At 49.0% G+C, this 20,532-nt stretch overlaps 1 protein-coding gene across 1 annotated transcript in view; it reads left to right on the top strand.

The window, feature by feature from the left end:
- Nucleotides 1–995: 995 nt before the first annotated feature.
- The window catches only part of CNNM3 (cyclin and CBS domain divalent metal cation transport mediator 3), a 41,340-nt gene continuing 21,803 nt past the window's right edge, over nt 996–20,532 (top strand). The window contains exons 1-2 of the mRNA XM_084804126.1: nt 996–2,524; nt 19,217–19,360. Coding sequence (XP_084660252.1) covers nt 1,075–2,524; nt 19,217–19,360 — 1,594 coding nt within the window. The 5' untranslated portion in view covers nt 996–1,074. The remainder of the gene's footprint in view (nt 2,525–19,216; nt 19,361–20,532) is intronic.

The raw sequence follows: 20,532 nt of genomic DNA, 5'->3' as shown, positions 1-20,532 counted from the left end.
ACCGCAAAATAAGCCACTCTGCAGAGGGCTGCAGCTTTATACTACGTCTAGGCTTTAGGCTGTCTCAGACCTAGGCACTTTTCCTTGAGAGTAAATCCCACTGAAATCAGTTGGACTTGCATCTAAGTAAGTGCGCAGAGACTCTGGCTACACGTCTACAACCCTGCATTAAAAACGTGGTTGTTCAGGCAGGCATTTGGGGTGGGTTAGGGTATTTTAGAAAAGTTTTTATTGTAGAATTTTATTGATTTAAACTGTTTTATTATATGCTGTACATCGCCCAGAGTGGCTGGGTGACCAGCCAGATGAGCGATCAATAAATTTAATAATAAAAAAATTAATAATAAAAACCCAACCTACTTTGGAGCAACCGCGGAGAAACTCGAGAGGGACTTAGCCCTGAGCAAATATGCGTAGGATCTGCCGCAATCCTATGCATACTTATTTGGGAGTATAGCCAGCGGTCTACCAGTATTCCATCGGCCTTACACCCGAGTAAAGGTGCAACTAGGCGCTGACTACATAGGAATTAGGGCGCTCTCCGACGGTTTGCATGAGGAATGGAGTGTGTGTCGGGGGGGGGGCGGGGCGCCGAGCCCCCGAATGCCCACGCACCCAGATCCTATTTGCGCGTTTACTCGGGAGTAAGTCCCACTGCGTTCTCCCAGGCTCGCCCCCGAGGAACCGCGAGCCGGACTGAAGCCGTGCAATCGACTCCTCCTTGCACGCTCCCTTGGGAGCCCGTGGGCGGCGGTCTGAACAAGTTTCTCGCCCCGCAGAGGAGCCCGGCCGAGGAAGGGACACGGCCCCTTTAAACTGTGCTCCCTCTCCCTCCTCCCTCCTCCTTGTTTATAACGCGGCGCTACCGAACTTGCGCCTCGCGCTCCCCCGCCCCTGGCCGCGCCCCCGGCCGCGCCCATTGGCTGCGCCGCGCCCGCCGCGCGCCGGCATTGGCCGAGGCGCCCGCAGGCAGGTTCGGCGGCGCCGGGGGGGGGGAGTCAGCTGACCTCCCGGGCGCAGCCCCCCCAGCAGCTGCCCGGGCCGCCGCAGCTGCAGCTCCTGCGGGCGCGAGCTATGGCGGGCGCGCGCGGCTGGCTGGGGCTGCTGTGTGGCTGGGCGGCCGCGGCCGCGCTGTGGCCGGGCTGCGCGGGGGGGCGAGGCGAGGCCCTGGCCGGCCAGGCCCCGCGGGGCCCCGGCGCCCCCCGTGCGCCCCCGGCCCCCGCGGAGTCGGGCGCCCCGCGCCCCCGGGTGCTGGGCTTCCGCCTGGAGGACGGGGCCTCGGCCGCGGGGGGGCTCGTCCGGGCCCGCCCGGGGGCCACGTTCCGCCTGCGCCTCTACGGCACCGGCCTCAGCAACCGCAGCTGGCCCTGGGCGGCCTTCGTCCCCGCGGAGGCCCCCTGCGCGGCGCCCGGCGGGGGGCCCCCCGCCACGCCCGCCCCCGCTGGGGCCCCCCAGGTCCTCGCCCACGACGCCCTGCCCATCGGGGAGCACGCGGCGCTGGTGACGGTGAAGGTGGCCCCTGGGGGCCCCCGGGGCCGGTTCCGCCTCTGCAGCCCGGCGGGTCCCGGACACCAGTGGGCCCCAGCTGCCCCCGGCGACGCTGTCTTGGTGACGGAGGATGAAGGCGGGGGCGGCGGCGGGAGGTTGGCCGCCGTGGCCTTGCTCCCTCCTTTGGCCCCCTGGCTCCTGGGCACCTTGGTGGCCTTGCTGCTGGCCCTCCTGGCTTTGCTTCGGACCCTGCAGCTCAGCACGTTGTGGCTGGATCCGGTGGAGATGTACGTGTTGCGGGACTGTGGCTCCGAGTCTGAGCGAGAGGCTTCCAAAGCCCTGGAACCAGTCAGGCAGCGTGGGACGTTTGTTCTGTGCTCGATGCTGCTGCTGAGCTCGTTGGCCCACGCTGCCTTGGCCGTGCTGTTCTACCAAGCTGTGGGGATGTTGGCACCCGCCATCCTGGGCGTGGCAGGGTTGGTCTTCCTGCTGGCCGAGGTGCTGCCCTTTGCAATCAGCTCACGATGGGGCCTCTCGCTAGCCCCACGGGGGCTCTGGCTGACCCAGCTCTTCATGCTGCTCACTTTCCCCATCTCGCTGCCGCTCAGCAAGGTGCTGGACCTGGCCTTGCACCATGACACGAGCACATGCCTCCTGCGGGAGAAGATCCTGGACATGGTGCGCAATAGTGACCCCTACAATGAGTTTGTGCGGGAGGAGTTCAGCAAGGGCGCCTTGCGCAACAAAACTGTTGAGGATGTGCTGACACCGCTGGACGAGTGTTTCATGCTCGACTCCGGTGCCGTGCTGGACTTCAACAACATGTCCATGATCATGCAGAGTGGCTACACCCGCATCCCTGTCTACGAAGACGAGCGCACCAACCTGGTGGACATGCTTTACGTCAAGGACTTGGCTATGGTGGATCCCGATGACTGCACCCCTCTCAGCACCATCATCAAGTTCTACAACCACCCGCTCCACTTTGTCTTCAATGACACCAAGCTGGACGCTGTGCTGGAGGAGTTCAAGCGAGGTAAAAGAGAGCCCCTCGGAGCTCGTGCTTTGTATGCAGAAGGTTCCAGGTTATCCAGCTTAAGAATCTGGCCTAGGAAAGACCTCTGCCTGGCGCTCTGGAGAGCCACTGCTAGTAGATTAAGCAATTGGGTTTTCAGACTGTGTCCTGTGATGCCACAGAGTTTTCTTAGAACGTTTTCCAGGGTTCCTCAACTAGATGACCAGTAATGGCAAACAAGCTTCCCTTGAAGATAGCTTGCCCATCACTGCTGATCTTCCCCTGCAACCCACGGAGGGTGCTTAGTGTTCTAGGGGGCACACTCCATTGCCACGGAGCAATAGTGAGGCTCAACAATGCCCTGCATAACCAACGCTCTGCATGGACTGAGTGTGTGCCTCAGAATCCTCTACAGCAATCTGGGGTTCCATAGCAGATACTTGGGGGTTCTTTGGCAGACACATCAATACGGAGAAGGTTTCCTGATGGTAGAAAGTTTGAAGACAATACTAGGCAACACGAATCGGTGGTCTGGCGCTGTTTGAGGCAGCTTCCCTGGCCGAATGGTGTTTGGAGGGTTGTATTGGCCTCCCTGCAGGAATACTGGCATCTCTCTGGCCCATGTTGTGGGTGACTTTCCTTTTGAGTGAGGAGCATAGCTCAGTGGGAGAGCACATGCTTTACATGCAGGAGGTCCCAGGTCCAATCCATAGCATCACCAGTTGAAAAAAGATCAGGTATCAGATGACGGGGAAAGCCACTCTATGCCGGAGACCCTGGAGAGCAGCTGCCGCCAGTCAGGGTAAGCAGTACTGGGCTAGCTGTACAAATGATCAGGCCTGTTTCAAGGCAGATTCTTAGACAAATGGATTCTGATCTTGGCACTTTGGAGAGGCCTAGTTTCTCCCTTTATGAGCCTCATCATTGTGGCTGTGTTAGTCCTGCAGAACAAGAGTTGAGTAAAATAATAACTTTTATTGGGCCAGCTAATTACCTAAGAGTGCTGCCAGCTTTTGAACCCCATAAGCTTGTCACATGTTCGTTATCACTTTGAACGTGTACATCATAAAGAGCTTATAGGGTCTCACCACTTGCAGCACCGTTCAGAGAGCTAAGCAGTGCAGCAAGAGCTGTGCTTAGTGTCTCGGGGTTGCTTCCAAAGTGGATGTTTTCCTGTGTGGAAGGCAGTTCCATGCAAGCTGTGTAAATTGGCATATGTGATCTTTGTATGTAGGGCTTTTGGACAGGCTACATATACATATTCCATATTGCCATGTTCTGGCAAGTTGCAGCCAATCACAGCTTCCCCTCAGCCTGCAGTTATCTCTGTTACCCAAGGTGTCTGTCTTGCATTCATCCCTTGCTTTCCTCCTTCTCCTCTTTTCCCTCCCACAATAGAAATTTGGATTGTAAACACCTTGGGGCGGGGACCTTCCTTCTTTGCTTATGTTACTCTAATATACCAACTACATGGATGCTTCTGTAGTGGTGGCTTTCAAACTGTCAGAGAGTCCTTTCTGCATTTCTTCTTCTGCCAAGGAGCCCCAGCACATCTGCTGTGGAAACTGAGTGTTGCCTGAAATTCCAGGACGTTTTCTAAGGCACACACAGTTCATGGCCAGGCCTGTTAGACCTCAGTGTTGCTCTATATCAGGAGTGGGCAACGTGGTGCTTCAGATGTTTTGGCTTACAAGCTCTCATAATCCCTCAGCATTGACAATGCTGGTTAGTTCTGGTGGGAATTGTAGGCCAAAACATCTGGAGGGCTGCAAGTTGCCCACACCTGCTTTATATATGAATAGAGGTTGCTGTTGGTTCCTGTTATTGTTCTTCATGGACAGTAAGAGTACCGTAGGGCAATGTTCCCCACCCTGGTGCACTCCAGATGCATTGGACTACAACTCTCATCATCCACAGCCAGCATGGCCAATGAGAATTGTGGCCCAGCAGATCTGGAGGGCACCAGGTTCTGGAAGGCCACCTCAGAGGATGCCCAGACATTCCCCCTAGCTGAACATTACCAGTTTTCCCTTAAAGCGGTGGGTAGCATGTCTTCCAGGAATTAATGTCTGCCAGTACTGATCTTTGCATTTGTTCTGAGGAATTCGGAGGTTCCCTCAAATACTATTTGATATATACATTATCCTAGCAAGTAAGTCCAGAAAAATTACTATTCCTCTCACCGTCATAGGTCTCTTTAGTTATTTGTAGCACATTTACTGCCTAAAAAAGAACCAGCTTTCTTGCAGTTAAGAAACTTTTTCCCTGTCTGGTCACCTGGAAGCAGTCATTCCTCACCACAGGTGACCAGATAAGTGGCTGTTTATAAGCCTGATATACATAATAATGCCTCCAGCAAACTCAGCCTTATGCATGCTGCAATTAAATGTGTACAAACAAACCTGCCGGCAGTACTTCCCTTTGTGTGTAAACACAGATGCTTGGTACAGAGCAGGGCAGATTCTTTTGTTTAAGAGACTTGAACTCTTAAACTGCCATTGACCTTATGTAATATCTGTAGTGTGTGTTTGCCCACACATGACTGTGTGTGGGTTCTCACTGATGTAAACTCATGCATGACTGGATCATATCAGTCTAGACTCTTGGTCAGGGATCACAGAATGGAATGCTTTTCCATACCAAAAATAAAAATCCCTTTCACGTAGATTGTAGAAAATCCGGGGGGGGGGGGGGGCAGGTTGAACCCCTTTGTCCTGATGTGCAGATTTTCCATATGAAGGCAGTGCTTCTTTGTATGGAGAAGCAATCCATCATGTGAGCCCCTGCCTGCAGTCTGAAGTGGTAGAGCCCAGACCCAGTTTCCCACCTCCGAGAGAGCAAGGCCTGTGTTGCACGGCATGGAAGCAACTTACTCCATTTCCATGGTGAGTCTACAGTGACTCTTCATCAGCCCATGTAGAATGCAGAGGAGGTGCAGAAATTCTGGACATGTAAGAACAAAAAGGGGCTGTGGCACCATTTGGTTTTTATTTTTTTCTCAGGTTAGTGCCTCTGGAAGCTCATGCTACAGTAAGGCAGCGTTCCTAGGCCCACCTTCCCATGGCTGACAGTAAGACCCATTGAACTAAGTAGGACTTACTTCTGAGTAACTACATAGGGGATTGCTCTGTTCAACAGTGAAGTACTGTGTCTCTTAGGCAGGACTCTGTTGCAATTCAGTGGGAGTCCAGGAAAGCATAGAATGTGATATTAGGTGGAGAAGCTGGCTTTGTTTTCATGCTTGAGGGGAAGTTTCCAGCCCTCTTTGTCTTTTCTTTTAGCATGTTTGTTTATTTTAAAGATTTATACCTTGCATTTCAATCAAGTGATAGCCGAGGCATTACATTTCAATAATACAAAAACTACCCAGCAGCTCTTGTTCCTCTAGCTTTTGGCAGAGGCCAAAGTGTCCTCCCTTTCCTTGCTTGAATCCCCAGTCCCAGGGCAACTGGCAGTTGGGAGCTGAGTTCTTCCTGGCAAGGATGCTGCTTGTTCCTTTGCTGATGTCTGGGGCCAGGCTGGTCTTCTCTGGGTATGAGGAAAGGCTTGAAAAATGTATGTGTGTAGAGCTTGCTGAAATCTCAGGGCTTGTGAAATGAGATGTCCAGTGCTCAGAGGCAGGTCTACAGCGCTCTGCAGAGTTCCATAACTAGCAAAAGCAGAATTCGGGCACAATCCTATACTGGCCAGGGCATGCTGGGAGTTATAGGCCTTTTTTCTGTCTAAACTTGCACAGGATTGCATCTTAAATGATGTACCAGACCAACAATGATGGAATAAATTAGGGGTGGGAAGAAGGTAGATTGGGATCTATTTGTAGATTTCTGGGTGATTTGCAGTACATCAGCAACGCAAGGATGTCAGGCTCCCAATAGTTGTAACAATAGACACTAGCATTGTAAGTTTGAAAAACCTGCCTACCATGACTGGCCTTGTGTTCGTTGCTTATCTCTTAGTCTAGCCCTCACCTGTAAAATATTGGCTATCCAATGGTTGCTTTTGACTAAGTCCTTCTGCAATTCTTCCAGCCAGTCTTGGAGTTTTGTGTTAGATTCCCTCATCTGTGGTAACTTAGATGAAGATTTGCTCTTATATATGTAAACCATCCCAATATGCGGTTTATGGGGTACACAGCATTAGGTAATTCCCTGCTCCCAGCTTGGCCATTTTGCATCTGGATCCATCCCCAGCCACTATTCTGCACCTGGCTCCAGTTGGTGCACCTAGGGGTTCTAATAAAAAACAGTAGATCTCATCAGATCTGCCTGCTGCCCACTTCTGGACTAAATCATGCAAAATAAGAGGTTAAAATTTGCCCAGTTTTCATAGTTACGGGCCTTAGAACTCTGCTTTTCTTAGCACAGTATTTAGGTTGCATAATTACATAATTGTAATAGTTGTAGCATGGAATACATACCAGCCCTGCTCGTGGGGAAGGATTGGTAGCGGAACAGGAATGCGGGGCTGGTGGTTGTGGGTACCACAGCTGGTGGTTGTGGGTACCACCCATATAGACACTGGAACCATTTGCAGATATTGCCTGCACATCTTCAGATGTACTTTTGCAGTTCATGAGGACTAGTCAATTGTATGTGTCTCTTTTTTTCCCCCTTCTAACCAAAAGCTGATACCATTAAGAAACCTAGTCTGAACCTGGAAGATGTCAACAATTATAGGCTGGTGGCTAATATTCCCTTCCTGGACAAGGTGCTCAAGAGAGATGTGGCTGGCCAACTCCAGTCACTCTTGGATGAAACTACTGAAATGCCTTGTATATGGGGCTACCTTTAAAAATGGTCTAAAATAGGGCTGCAAGATGATTAACTTGGACTGTGAAGTTCAGTCATATTATGCCACTGCTTTATTAGCTGCATTGCTTACCTGTTGGTTTCCAGGCCCAGTACACAGTCCTGGTTTTAACCTTTAAAAGCCTTAGAAGGGCTTGGGACCAAGTTATTTGAAAGATTACCTTCTTCTGTATATCCTTACCTGAATCTCAAGATCCTCTTTGAAGGCCCTGCCCCATATATCCCCACCAAACCAGGAGAGGCAGGAGGTTCTCAGTAGCGGCACTCTGACTGTGGAATCGTCTCCCCAAAGAGACTAGTCTGGTGCCGTCTTTACGGTCTATTCAGCACCAGAGGAATACCTTTTTTTTTTTTAATTCACCCAGACCTTTTAAACGACCAACATTTTAAACAAACAGAATCTGGGCTCTCGCTGTGTCAGCTGCGTGTTGTTTTGTAAATGGAGCTTTTAGTTTGTGAGCCGAGATTTTTTTAATACTGCATTTTGTTTTGGTTGTTTTTTTAAATGATTATGTATTTTACTAATTTTCTATGCCACCCAGGGAACGTATGTTTCAATCTAGTAGTAGTAATATTACCAGCATCAAGAATCCAGATTTTTGTGAAATATTCTGCCCCTGCAGAATCCCCAAAGGCCTTGCCTCTAAACTGTCCTGAGCCTGGTGAGATTTGTTTCTCTCCAACCCCTCCTGTGCTTTCAGACACTGCCCTCCCCCAAATACCCCCCATTGTATATTTGGAGACCCTTTCCTGCCTTTCCCTGTGGAAACTGGTGTGATATAATTGGGTTTTGTGTAGCTTTACGGGAACACACTCGGTGTCTTCCCAACAATAATAAAGCCAGCAGGTGCCCTGGCTGAGGAGAGGAGGGTGACACCTTTGGTTTTAGTCACAAGGGATTATGCAAAATAGTCTCAGGATGTCAAACTTTCTCCCTTCTTGCTGCTGTCGCTTTCTTCAAGGAAGCCAGCAAGCACCCAAGGAAAGCATCACTCAGGCAGCTATTTAACCCACCCAACTTCCTTGTCCTATAGACCAAGGGTGGGGAACTGTTTTCAGCCCAAGAGCAGAACTGAAAAATGGGAAAGGTCTTGAGTTGTGGAGGGACATTCCATTTGTGGGTGGGGCCAAAGGCAAAGTGGGTGGGACCAAACAGGATTATTGCACAGCTCAGAATCTTTGCAAAAGCTCGATTCTTTGTTCGTAGGGTACTGAAAACCTTTAAATACTCCCGTATCTCCAATCAGCGAGCAGAGATAACAGGAAAAGAAGCTTGCGGTGCATGGGGAAGCCTGAGGGATTTGTGTATCCAACAGGCCAAGGTTCCCCATCCCGTTTGCAGACTTTCTCCAGCTCTCTGGAGCATCTCTGGTCCACTGAGGTTGGGATAAATGCTAGCAAGGGGAAAGGGTGTGTTTTGGATTATGGTGTCTGGTCTTTGAACACGGACCTACCTGGGGCAAGTGTAGAGATGTGAAGGCCTGGGGAAAAAACGGAGAAATTCGGAAAAATAATATTTTTTTCTGTTTTTTTTTTCCTGAGGTGCATTTTTGTTTTTTTCCCAAAAAATTGGAACAGCTTTGGATTATGATATATTTTCTTTTGGAATTTAAGACAAAGTATTGATAGTGTTCCCCAGCCTTTACTCCCCCCAAAACGATTTCTAAAAGCTATGTAGTAAGAACACTTTTATAGAAAAACTAGAGATGTAAAATGTCTGGAATTAATGAAGCCATGGAGAAAAAAAAAATTAAATCCTCTCTGTGAGATTCCCAGCATAGTTATTTCTTTCATTCCGTATTAAAATTATTGGTCTAAAGTATATTTTGCTGGTAATATTTATGCTCAGTTTCCCAACATGTGAGTAGAGTCACCATTGTGCATTCCTGACAGTAAATGTGCATTCTTGACAGTTTGGGCTTTGTTTTGTGGAGTCCTGTGGAGTCCTTTGTTCCTGATGCTGTAGCAGTCATTTAGGGAGCAATCGTATAGGGATAAGCGGCCGCCTCCACCTATCCAATGCAGGGTGGGCGGAGCACAGAGGGAATCCTCTCCCCCAAGCTCCAGCTGCCCTGTGATCGTGGCTGGATGGCCAATTTCAGCTGTCTCACCGAGAGACTTCGAAGTGGGGTCGGGGGGAAGGCTGGACGACACATAGGAAGTGTTGTACCAGCACTTCCGCATTTCCTGCCCCCGGGAATGCCTCCGTTTGCCCTGCTTTGTGCTGCTTATCCAACTGTGGAGCCCAGGGACAATCCACGTCGCCTACAAGGTGGCAGGGGAAGGGGCAGGGAGGCAATTTTCTGGGAACCAAACAATTGTTTGGCTGTCTAAGCGCTCTCTAGCAGCCATAGGGTTGCACCTGTTATGTAGTTCTAATCTATTCCGACAATCACCACAAATTTATTAACTGAATCATAGAATAGTAGGGTTGGAAGGTGCCTATAGGACCACAGAGTCCAACCCCCAACTGAGTTTACTTTTAAAAGTTTTAAAATATAACAATAATTTTGTGAGCAAACTAAGTCATACATCAAATAACTTTAGGCACAGAAAGGCTGCTTTGTGTTCCTATGGCAGCCTTCCCCAACATTGTGCCCTCCAGATGTTTTGGACTACAGTGCCCAGCATTCCTGACCATTGGCCAGGTTGGGGAAGGCTGTCTAAAAGCAACAAAAGTGACTTCAGTCTGTAAAGAGCGCTAAAAAAAGAAGTATTTCTTATTTTTCGATTTCCCCCCAAATGTCCAAATTTTTTCCGAAAACAAAATGGAAAAATGTTTTTTTTCCATGCCTTCAAAATTTCCAGAGATTTTACATCTCTAGGCAAGTGCTCCAGGTGTGCATGTTGCTGTAGTTGAGCCATTGGTTCCAACTGCGGCCTAGTTGCTTTTGTAAAGTTTTGGGGAATATTCTTTAGCAACACTTAACACTGAAAAGCGTTCTCAGTTATTCTTACCTATCCAGTCTCAATTATCCTTGAAACCAAAGCACGCTCTAGGCGTCAGGGGCCCCTACCTGGCGAGTTCACTGCTATTGGCAGCAGGTGTTTGTGAGCCTCCTCAGCAAGCTTTCTTCTGCCATTTTGACAGTCCCACAGTGAGCTGACATAAGAGTCCCTCCACGACAGCCTTCCCCAATGGCCCTGCTGGCTGGGAATGGTGGGTGTTGCAGTCCAACATGTCTGGAGGGCACCAGGTTGGGGAAAGCTACTCCACGGCATTGTGAGAACAGCAAAATGATGGCTGCCCAACTACCCAGACATGGGCAGATGGGTGGGCATGAGGGCCGTGTCCTGGGCAGATGTCAGCACTACCTACCAAAGTCCTACCAAGGTATTGTTCCCCTGGCAGCTGCATGGGGGTTTTCGGTACTGCCTATTGATACTGCAGGAACTTGTGGAGCTCAATGAGCTTTCATTGGCTCCCTGCCCCCTAGACTTCATTCTGTCTTCCGCTAACTGGCCTGACTCGGCCTACAGCGAGTCGGACCAGCTAATGGATTTTTGATGTTTTTCAGTTTGCGCAAATATGGCTGCAGTGCACACAAATGCAAGCCGAGTCAGGCATGCCATGGGACTCCTCAAGCCCCCAAAGGGCCAGATTTCCCAGTGATGGACATCCCTAGTGCTGCCATCAGTCTTGCAGAAGGAGACCAGCTTTCTGCCTCTGTATATGGAAGTTCCATTTAGCTGTCATGCCTAATGTCTGTTGGTGGGCTTAACGTTCCCTCCTTCTTTGTGCTTGCCAAGGGACAGTTGCTACCCCATTGTCGCTTACCACATGCCTCCTTGCTGGAATGCACCCAGTAGTTCCTGCAAGCACTTGAACACTGGGTTAGAAGGAAGTGCCCAAACTGAAGAAGTGGATTCAGATTAGGAAGTAGATCTGCCCAGGTTTTTTATTTAAAGTATTTTTTACCCATGCACTTTTCTGCCAAAAAAGGCTGAGTAATGGAATTGGTAAAACAAGACAGGCCCTGGCTACAGGCTTACAGTCTAAAAAGACACGTCACACAAGGAAAAAGAGATGGGGAGGGAAGAGGGGGGAAATTAAGTACGCTTTCTGCAGGGCTGGTAGAATTGCCCCACTTCCCCTTAGTACAGCCTGTTGGAATGGCTGCTGGTGGTGACAGTTGAGGGAGGAAGAGCCTTTATGGGGGTGGTCTTTCAGCAGGGTTGATGGAATTGCCCCACAATTGATTGCATAATTTATTCCACATGGAATTTGCGCCCCTTCACACACAGTACCAGTGCAGATACCACTCACATACACCATTTGCATACATACACTCTCAACCATACGTATAAACACCCAAAACTTGAAAGTGCTGTCTATTACCTTCCCCACTGAATCCATTCCCATGGAAAATACTGACAAAAGCTTGAGAGGTAATAAACGTGGGTCTAAAGAGGGTGGACTTGGCTGCCTACCTGGCAGAGAAGGCCTAGAGAATATACAGCCTCCCTGGTTTTCCCTTCTCCTATCTGGAACAATTAGATAACACCTAAAATGATTAGGGGTATTTATTAATAATAGTAATTAATAATAAAATATTTGCAGGTAGTTTCGCCTGCCTTGCCGTGCCCAAAAATAAACTTCTGCTTTGGTGGAGGACCTTCCTTGTAGGCCCCTTCCAACCCTACTATTCTATGATTCCCCTCCCGCGAGGTTTCTTTCTCTCTTCTCCCCCTGCCACCTCCACCCCTCCTGAAAAACTTGGCAGGAATAGCTGGTGGCACCTGTGACCCTGCATAGTTGTGGGAATCTGGCTGCCTTGGTGAGGCGTGAAGCAACCAAGGTCACCGGCTGCTTTTGTCACCCCTGCCAGTTTCCTCCAGGGGCCTTGGGTCATTTCGCTCCGGGAGAATCATAGTCTCCGAAGAAGCTTAGTCTTTCTTTCATCCCTTGCCCCCAACTCTCCAGGTTTAATTTTCCTTGCTCGTAACTGAAGGGCTGTTCCCCGCACCCCCTTCCCCTTGCACGTGACAGGAATAAACAGTCTTGCTCCCATGAACACTAGCAGCCAAAATAGCAGAGCATTTGGGGGAAAGGCGGCTTCTCTCCTTCTGTTGCCACCTTTTGGTGCTTCTGCAGCCAGCGGAATGGGTCGTGTTTGTTTATTTGACGTATGGCCCTGCCTTTCCATCAAAAACATGACAGTCAAGGCAGCTTACAGAAACAATCTGAAATAGATTAAGGCTGTAAAACACATTAAAATGCAATAAAAAATAACAATTACACAATAAAAACAGCACCAAACCCAAAGACCCCCTTAAAGTCCAAAGGCCGTCTTGAATGACGTGGCCTTTGCCTGCTGTCAGAAGGTTAGCAGAGAGGGAGCAAACTTAGTTTCCCTTGGGAGCGAGCTCCACAGGCTGGGAGCAGCCACCAAAAAGGCCCTCTGCTGTGTTGCCGCTGAATGTGCCTCTGAAGGTGGCAGTCTTGGAAGAAGGGTCTCTCCAGAAGATCTTAAGGATCAGGCAGTCTTGTATGGGAGAAGGCAGTCTTTCAGCTAGCCTTGTCCCAAGCCATGTGGAGCTTTATAGGTCATAGCCAGCACTTTCAAGTCTCCCCAGAAACAGACCAGTAGCCAGCGATGCTGCTATAGCAAGGGAGTCATGTGCTCCCTGTCTTGTGGGTGCCAGCATAATGTTTAGTGTTAGGAAACTCTAAAACGACCTGGTGCTCTCCAGATGTTTTAGACTTCTACTTCCATTAGCTGCAGCCAGCATGATCAAAGGTCAGGAATGCTGGGAATTGTATTCTGAAACAACTGAAAGCACCAGGTTGGGGAAGGCTACAGAGTGTGCGCCTGATCTGGCCCTGGTTGTGCCCAAACAAGGCACAAGCATGCCACTTACTTTGGGAACATGTGGATGGTGATGCACCCTTGCACGCACATCATAATGTGCATCTGTTTCAAAGCAATGCCATGTGCGTAGACTGCATTCCTCAGTTGGATGCACATTCCGATGCACATGAGAATGTATGGCATAATTTATGGCTGCAGATCCCAGTCCATGAAGGCCTGCTTACACACACTGATCGTTGTAGCTGGATTGGGTGGGGCGGGGGGCTATGTCAAAACACATCCTTCATATTTAAACAGTTTTTCCTGTAATCTTAAGCCTATCTTAAGGAGCGCCTCCAGCAACACCAGACAGGCCGCTTAACAAGATCAGCCTCGGATGGCCTTCCCTCTGTCCCATCAGCCAGGACAGCTAGACTGGTGGGGACGAGGGAGAGGGCCTTTTCTGTGGTGGCCCCCACTCTGTGGAACTCCCTCCCTAGGGAACTCCATCATGCCCCCTCTTTAATGAGCTTCCATCGTGCATTAAAAACATGGTTGTTGAGGCAGGCATTTTGGGGTGGGTTAGGGTATTTTAAAAAAAAAATTATTGTAGAATTTTATTGTTTTAAATTGTTTTATGGTGTGTTGTACATCGCCCAGAGTGGCTGGGTGACCAGCCAGATGGGCGATTAATAAATTTAATAATAAATAAATAAATAATCCTATATACCAGCTTCCCCCAACCTGGTGCCCTCCAGATGTTTTAGTCTACAACTCCCAACATCCTCAGCCAGCATGGCCTTTCCCACATCTGGAGGGCACCAAGTTGGGAAAGGCTGCTATGCACACTTACCCCATAGGAAGCACCACTTAATGTAGCCAGGTTTCCTTCCAAATAAACATGCATAGGATCACGCTGTAAGGCTGCAGTCCTAAGCACACTTACTTGGGAGTAAGCCCCATTGAACTCAGTGGAACATACATTTGAGTAAACGCGCATAGGATTGCGCTGTGTAGGTGGGCCAAAGGCATGGTCTGAAGGCGCACTCTGCTGCTGTGATCCTGTTGCTTGAAGCTAAGCAGGTCTGAATCCTGCCAGTGCCTGGATGGGAAGCTGCGAGCTAGTGTGGTGTAGTGGTTAGACTGGGGCTCTGGAGACCCGAGTTCTAGTCCCCAGTTGGCCATGAGGCTCACTGCATGACTTTGGGCCAGTCATTGACTCTTAGCCTAACCTACCCACAGGGTTGTTGTGAGGATAAAAGGGAGAGGAGGGGGACCACGTAAGCTGCCTTGGGTTCCTTGCACGAGGAAAAAAACATTGGGTATAAATGTAATAAATAAACATATGCTACCTTTAAGTTCCTTGGGAGAACAGCAGGATATCAGTGTAATGAATATGTATCTTAGAAAAAGTTAATGTTCTGCACTCAGGCAATGCCCCAGAAAGCAGGAATCTGTATAAATTATCCAAACAATCTGAATTTGCATGATGTTTCTTACAGTTCATAGTTTAGTCTGCTAGTCCTAGGGAGGGTGCAGACTACAGAAGCAACCCTTATTCAAGAATCTCTCTGGTTTCTAGATGGCCTTGTAGGTCCCCTCCAACCCTACTATTCTATGATTCTAGGACCTCAGCAGCTGTTGCCCACACACTATCAAGCATCTTTTCACCACCATGAGGACTAGAAACATGGTCTTCTCTTCTCCTTTCGCATGTAAACAAGCATTGTACTAAGTCAAGAGACGGTTCCATTTACCCTGGTATTGCCTGGTCCAAGGGTGGGAAAACATGTGGATTGCAACTCCCATCACCCTTAGCCAGCATAGCCATTACTGAGGGATGATGGGAGTTGCAGTCCATCAGCATCTGGAGGTGCATGTTCCCCACGTCTGGCCTAGTCTGACTGACAGCAGCTCTCAGGCCTGAGAGATGCCAGGCAGCCTTCCCCACTTTGGTGCCTTCCAGATGTTTTGGGTGACAATTCCGGCACTCTTGACCACTGGCCATGCTGGGTGGGGCGGATGGGAGTTGAAAGCTCTGGCAGGGGTTGCCCTGGGTCTTCCTGCTTGCAAAGTGTGTATTCTGCCACTGAGCTATAGCACAGCTGGCTGGGGGATCATGGGAGTTACGGTGCAACACATCTGGAGGTTTTCAGTTCACAAGATAAAATACAGCATAAATATACAAAATTTAAAAACAATTTAAACAGCTAAACACAATTTCAGTAGAATACTAAACCTGTTCAAACAGCTGGCATAAATGCCCCATCATATACCATTAAATGCCTGGGAGCAGAGGACAGTCTGGACCTGGTGCCAAAAAGATGACAGTGTTGGTTCCAGGCGGGCCTCAGTGGGGAGATCATTCTGCAATCGGGGGCCCACCACTGAAAAGGCCCTCGCCCTTGTTGCCACCTTCCAAGCTTCCCTTAGTGGTGGCACACAGAGGAAGCCCTCAGATGTTGACCGTAGCATCCGGGTAGGTTCAGGTTGGGAGAGGCGCTCGGTCACGTATTGCGGTCCTGAGCTGTGTAACACTTTATGGGTTAAGACCAGCACCTTGAGTCAGGCTCAGAAACATACAGGCAGCCAATCCAAGTGGGCCAGAACTGGTGTTCTATGCTCAGACCTTCTGGTCCCCATTATTAATCTGGCTTCTATTGCATAGCTCCCATTCACTTCAATGGGGTCTGTGCCAGAGAACTTCCCAGGGGTTGTACCTCAGATTACTGAGTCAGAGGGGCGCCCTTCGAGTTTTCTTCGTCAGGCACCGAGGTCTCTCAGGCCGACCATGTCCGGTTAATCTTCACTGCTGCAACTGTGCTCTCTTGGGCTTGTTCCACCACCTCGCAGGGACTTCTGGAGGAAGATTGGGTTCCCTCCCTCCTTTTCCTTTGTCCCGTCCTCAAAATGAGGCCAGAGGTACATGTCGTACAACTCGCAGGTGGCGTCATGAGCCTTTACGAAGCCCAGAGTGCAAAAGAACAAAACAGCCTCCTGCTTGTGTTTGAAAGGGCTCTGGTCCTGCTGAGTGGCACTCAGCCAGGGTGAGCACATGGGGCAAATTCCAGGGAGCTGGGCGTGGTCTGAAAACCTTGAGAAATACAGAGAGTGCAAGGGGAGCTCTGAGCTGCTTGGAGCATTCACAGGAATGACCCCACAGGAGATTCTGAGAGCGGGTAAGGAACATTCTTTTCTTTGAGGCGCACGGCTGAACCCAGCTATCCTTGGGAGCCTAATCCACGTACGGACAGACAGCCCCCAGAAAGCAGCCTAGGATCTAAACCTGCCTGTAGACCGCATCGTCTCCTAATCTGTTGTCAGGGCAATTGGCTGCGGCTAGAGGATATCACCAGGTGGGATCAGGTCAATGTTGTTTTGTTTGTGTTTATTTTTAAGATGTGTACCTGCACCTTTCTGCACATTAGCCTCCAAGGCGGCTTGCCAACAAAATCATAAAAATCTTAATTGGAGAGAGGAAAAAACAATTCATGAAAGCAAAGTCATACAGCTAAGAATCCGCTAAGAATCAACCTGGAGACGAATAGCGCTGATGTGACAGCAAGACACCCAGAAGATTGGGATGACAGACTATTGAAAAGCTTAGATTAAAGACTGCTAAAAGTTTACACCTGGGGGCCTGAAAGACCATAAAAAGGGGGCAAGGAAATATATCTGCACTGGAGTACTCCCCAGTTGGGGCACCACTACAGAGAAGACCATGATGCTAGTAACTACCCAGCTGACCTCCCAAGATGGCAGCACCTGGAGCAGAGCCTCATTGACAATCTCTGTAGAGTTCTGTGCCCCATAACCAGAAACCCATAGATCCTACTATTGGAACGCTTGGCACAAATGTGCCTAAATCGACCATTTCTATGGTGAACGAAGCCCGCCTTACTGTCAGGCGCTGAGTACTAGGAGGGTCAGATATGAGACACTGGTGAAGCTGGAGGCAGAGGAGATGGGCAGGGATAGAGGCTGTTGCCTGGGCAGAAATCCAGCCTGCAGTTCTTACGGTCACAGGAAAAAATGTGGCTAGGTTGGCTTGGGAAACCTGCTAGGAGACAGGAGCAAAAAGCAGCAATGGGCTTAAGGAGAACCATGCTGGATCAGACCAAAAGTCCACCTAGATAGCCTTCCCCAGCTTAGCACCCTCCAGATGTGTTGGACTACAACTTCCAGAATCCCCCAGCCAGCTATGCTGGCTAGGGGTTTCTGGGAGTTGTAGTGCAACACATCTGGAGGCCATTAGATTTGAGAAGGCTGATCTAGTGACCAGATGGGTTGTTGTTTCCAACACCTCATTTTCAGAGATCCGTGGCCTCTCAACTTGGAGTTTCTATTTAGCTGGCAGAGCTAAGCCCCATGGCTAGGCTCTATTCTATGAATTTGTCAAAAGTGGTCATAAGCTGGCGGCCCTTGCCACATTTTGTGGTAGTAAATGCAGTAAATTAATTATGGGTTGTGTGAAAGAAGTTTAGGGAGCTGGTGGAGGTGTTGTCCAGATGAAACGGAGGGAAAAAGAGTCTTAATAGCTCCTCTGGGTGAAGTTGCCCACGTCTGATGGAGTGCTGCAGGCCTTGGAGCTTTATAGACAGTAGAGGTACAGGATTGGCTCTCTGGGATCACCTGACTCCCAGGATCAGGAGGATTCTGGTCCATCATATCTGCATCCTAGCTTGAAAAGCCTTCACTTCCCTCCTTTGGCCTCAGTTGCAGCGAGTCAATCCTTCACCCGCAAGGTTCCTAATTTAGGACCCCTGCGGCCTAATATCTACTCATTTAGATCAGTAACCCACTTTATCGATAGCTGGGATTGTTTAGTTTGGAGAAGAAGAGAGAAAGGTGGAGACATGATAGAGGTGTACAGAATTATTCATGGTGTGGAGAAAGTGGATAGGGCGACATTTTCTTCCCCCTCTCATAATAACCAGAACCCAATGGGATCATCCCATGAAGCTGACTGGTGGGAGATTCAGGACAGATCAAAGGAAGGACTCTTCGCACAACGCATAATTTAACTATGGCATTCTCTACCACAAGATGTTAGCGATGGCCACCACTTTGGGTGGCTTTAAAAGGGGGTTGGACAAATTCCTGGAGGTGAAAGCTATCAATGGCTACTAGCCCTGATGGCTCTATGCTACCTCCGCTACCAGAGGCAGTGAGCCTAGGTACACCAGTTGCTCGGGAATGTGGGCAGGAGGGTGCTGTTGCACTCGTGCCCTGCTTGTGGGTTTCCCGTGGGCAGCTGGTTGGCCACTGTGTGGACAGTATGCTGGACTAGATGGACCCTTGCTCTGATCCAGCAGGGCTCTTCTTAAGTTTTTATGTTCTTTTCTCAAGAGTCTAGAGCAGGGCCACACCTAGAGGGTAGAAACCTGGAGTATTTAATTTTATTTTACTTTAGGAAGTTGGAATTTCAGGATATACCTGGGAGCATTTGGGGGCATGTGACAAAATCTCACAAGCCAGAGGAGCTTCTGGATAAGAGTTTAGACCTCAGTGTCCTGCATAGCATCTCCCCTCCCCCCAAAAACAGTTCTGATCATGTAGACTGTGTTGGACTACACCTCCCATTAACCACACCCCCAGTCAACATGGGAATGATGGAAGTTGTAGCCCAGTGCATCTGGAGGATGCCAGGTTGGGGAAGATGATACGAAGTGTAAAATAAATACGCATGGTCTACCCAGATCTGCCGCCAAGTCCGCCAGATTGTGTGTACCTTTTCTGATGCACTTCTTCTTCTTAGGGTGCCATCTCATATCGGAGGTTAGCTGTCATTACAGCTCTTTTCGTATTTGATGCTGCTGCTCCGAATAATTGTATAGAAAGACAGCGAAACCATTCCCTCAAATTCTTTAACCATGATGTTCGTCTTCTTCCCGCTGATCTTTTTCCTCCAATTTTCCCTTGCATAATAAGTTGGCACTGGAAGCCTGTCCCAAACACGTGTTTTTCACAGCTAGAGATGGGAATATTTTGCTCAAGACTCTTAACCGCCACCTCTGCCTGCCTTTATCTCTTGGATGGGGAGACGGAGAGGTCCATTCTCTGCCTGCATTGTTCTTTACCAAGCCCTGGGCGTTCCCTTCCCTTCTTCTCAGGTAAATCCCACATGGCCATTGTTCAGAAGGTAAACAACGAAGGTGAAGGTGACCCTTTCTATGAAGTCATGGGCTTGGTGACACTGGAAGATGTAATCGAGGAGATCATAAAATCGGAAATCATGGATGAGTCGGATGACTACAGTAAGTGGTTTCCGTGCAGGTATGGCCTGTTTGGGTCTTAATTTTCTTCTGGTCCTGTTTTTCTTTTGTTTAGCCAAGATGTCCTAAAAACATCCTTTCCTCTACATGGACTGGCCTAGTAGAATTATCTTTTTATAAGTACCCAGTTAATTTACTTCACACACCATTCCCCTACCATCTTTTGTAACCTACACTTGCCGATAATTTAAAAGACAAACAATGCTTTGCAGTGGACTTCAGAGGTGTTCAATTAACTCTAAAGCACTTGGGATGAAGCCACAGAGCCCTGAGTGTATTGAGTCACCTTTTTCCATTGCATTGTTAAAGAGGATAAGCTGCTTTTCAGGTTTTCTCAGCAAAGGGATTTGGGTGCTTTGCAATCCATGCCTGGTGGATAGACCCACTTAATTGCTCGTAACAAGAGTCACATATTGACCTGGTTCACACATGACACTAACCTATGGTTTATTTAACCCTTGGGTTGTTGAATTCTTGGTTGTTGTGATGTTTGAATTCAGCCACACTAGGACACCATGGTTTGTTAACCACAAACAAACCAGAAAGAGAACCCATGATTTGTTGTTGGGTTGGGAACTCTGGGTTATTTAAACCATGGGTGGTCATTACATCTGAACCCAGAACTGTGGGTTGTTCATAGGCTATAGAGGCAGCAAGCAAGAGCAGTAAAAAATCCTAGCCGCTCTACGTGCCAGTACTACAGCGCCACATGGCTGGCTGGGGAATGCTGGGAGTTGTAGGACTTTTTTTCTATCTAAACATACATAGGATTGTGCCCTTAAAGGTTAAAACCAACACTTCGAATTGAGCCCAGAAAACGGTGGGCAACCAGTGCAGATCTTTCAATATTGGAGTGATGTATTTGATCATGATACCATGTACCAGCTGGCAGCCTTGCTGCCACATTTTGCACCAATTGGAGCTTCTGGACACTCTTCAAGGGTAGTCCCATGTAGAGCGCATTGCAATGGTCTAAGCGTGAGATAACCAAGGCATCGATAACTGTTACCAGAACTCAGGCCTGGCCTACAAGTACAGGAGAATGTGGTGGCAAAATGGATGGCATCAGGTCAGGTTGCAAGTGGGGGATTACAGCTCCCGATGCTCATCTAGATTAAAAAGAAAACATCCTTGCAGTTAGAAAGCTAGCACTA

Source organism: Heloderma suspectum, chromosome 6 (assembly GCF_057233095.1).
Source record: "Heloderma suspectum isolate Gila_16-S chromosome 6, 16-S_ref, whole genome shotgun sequence".
Classification (NCBI taxonomy): domain Eukaryota; kingdom Metazoa; phylum Chordata; class Lepidosauria; order Squamata; family Helodermatidae; genus Heloderma; species Heloderma suspectum.
The sequence above is the reverse complement of the archived record's forward strand: the minus strand, read 5'-3'. Positions and strand labels throughout refer to the sequence as shown.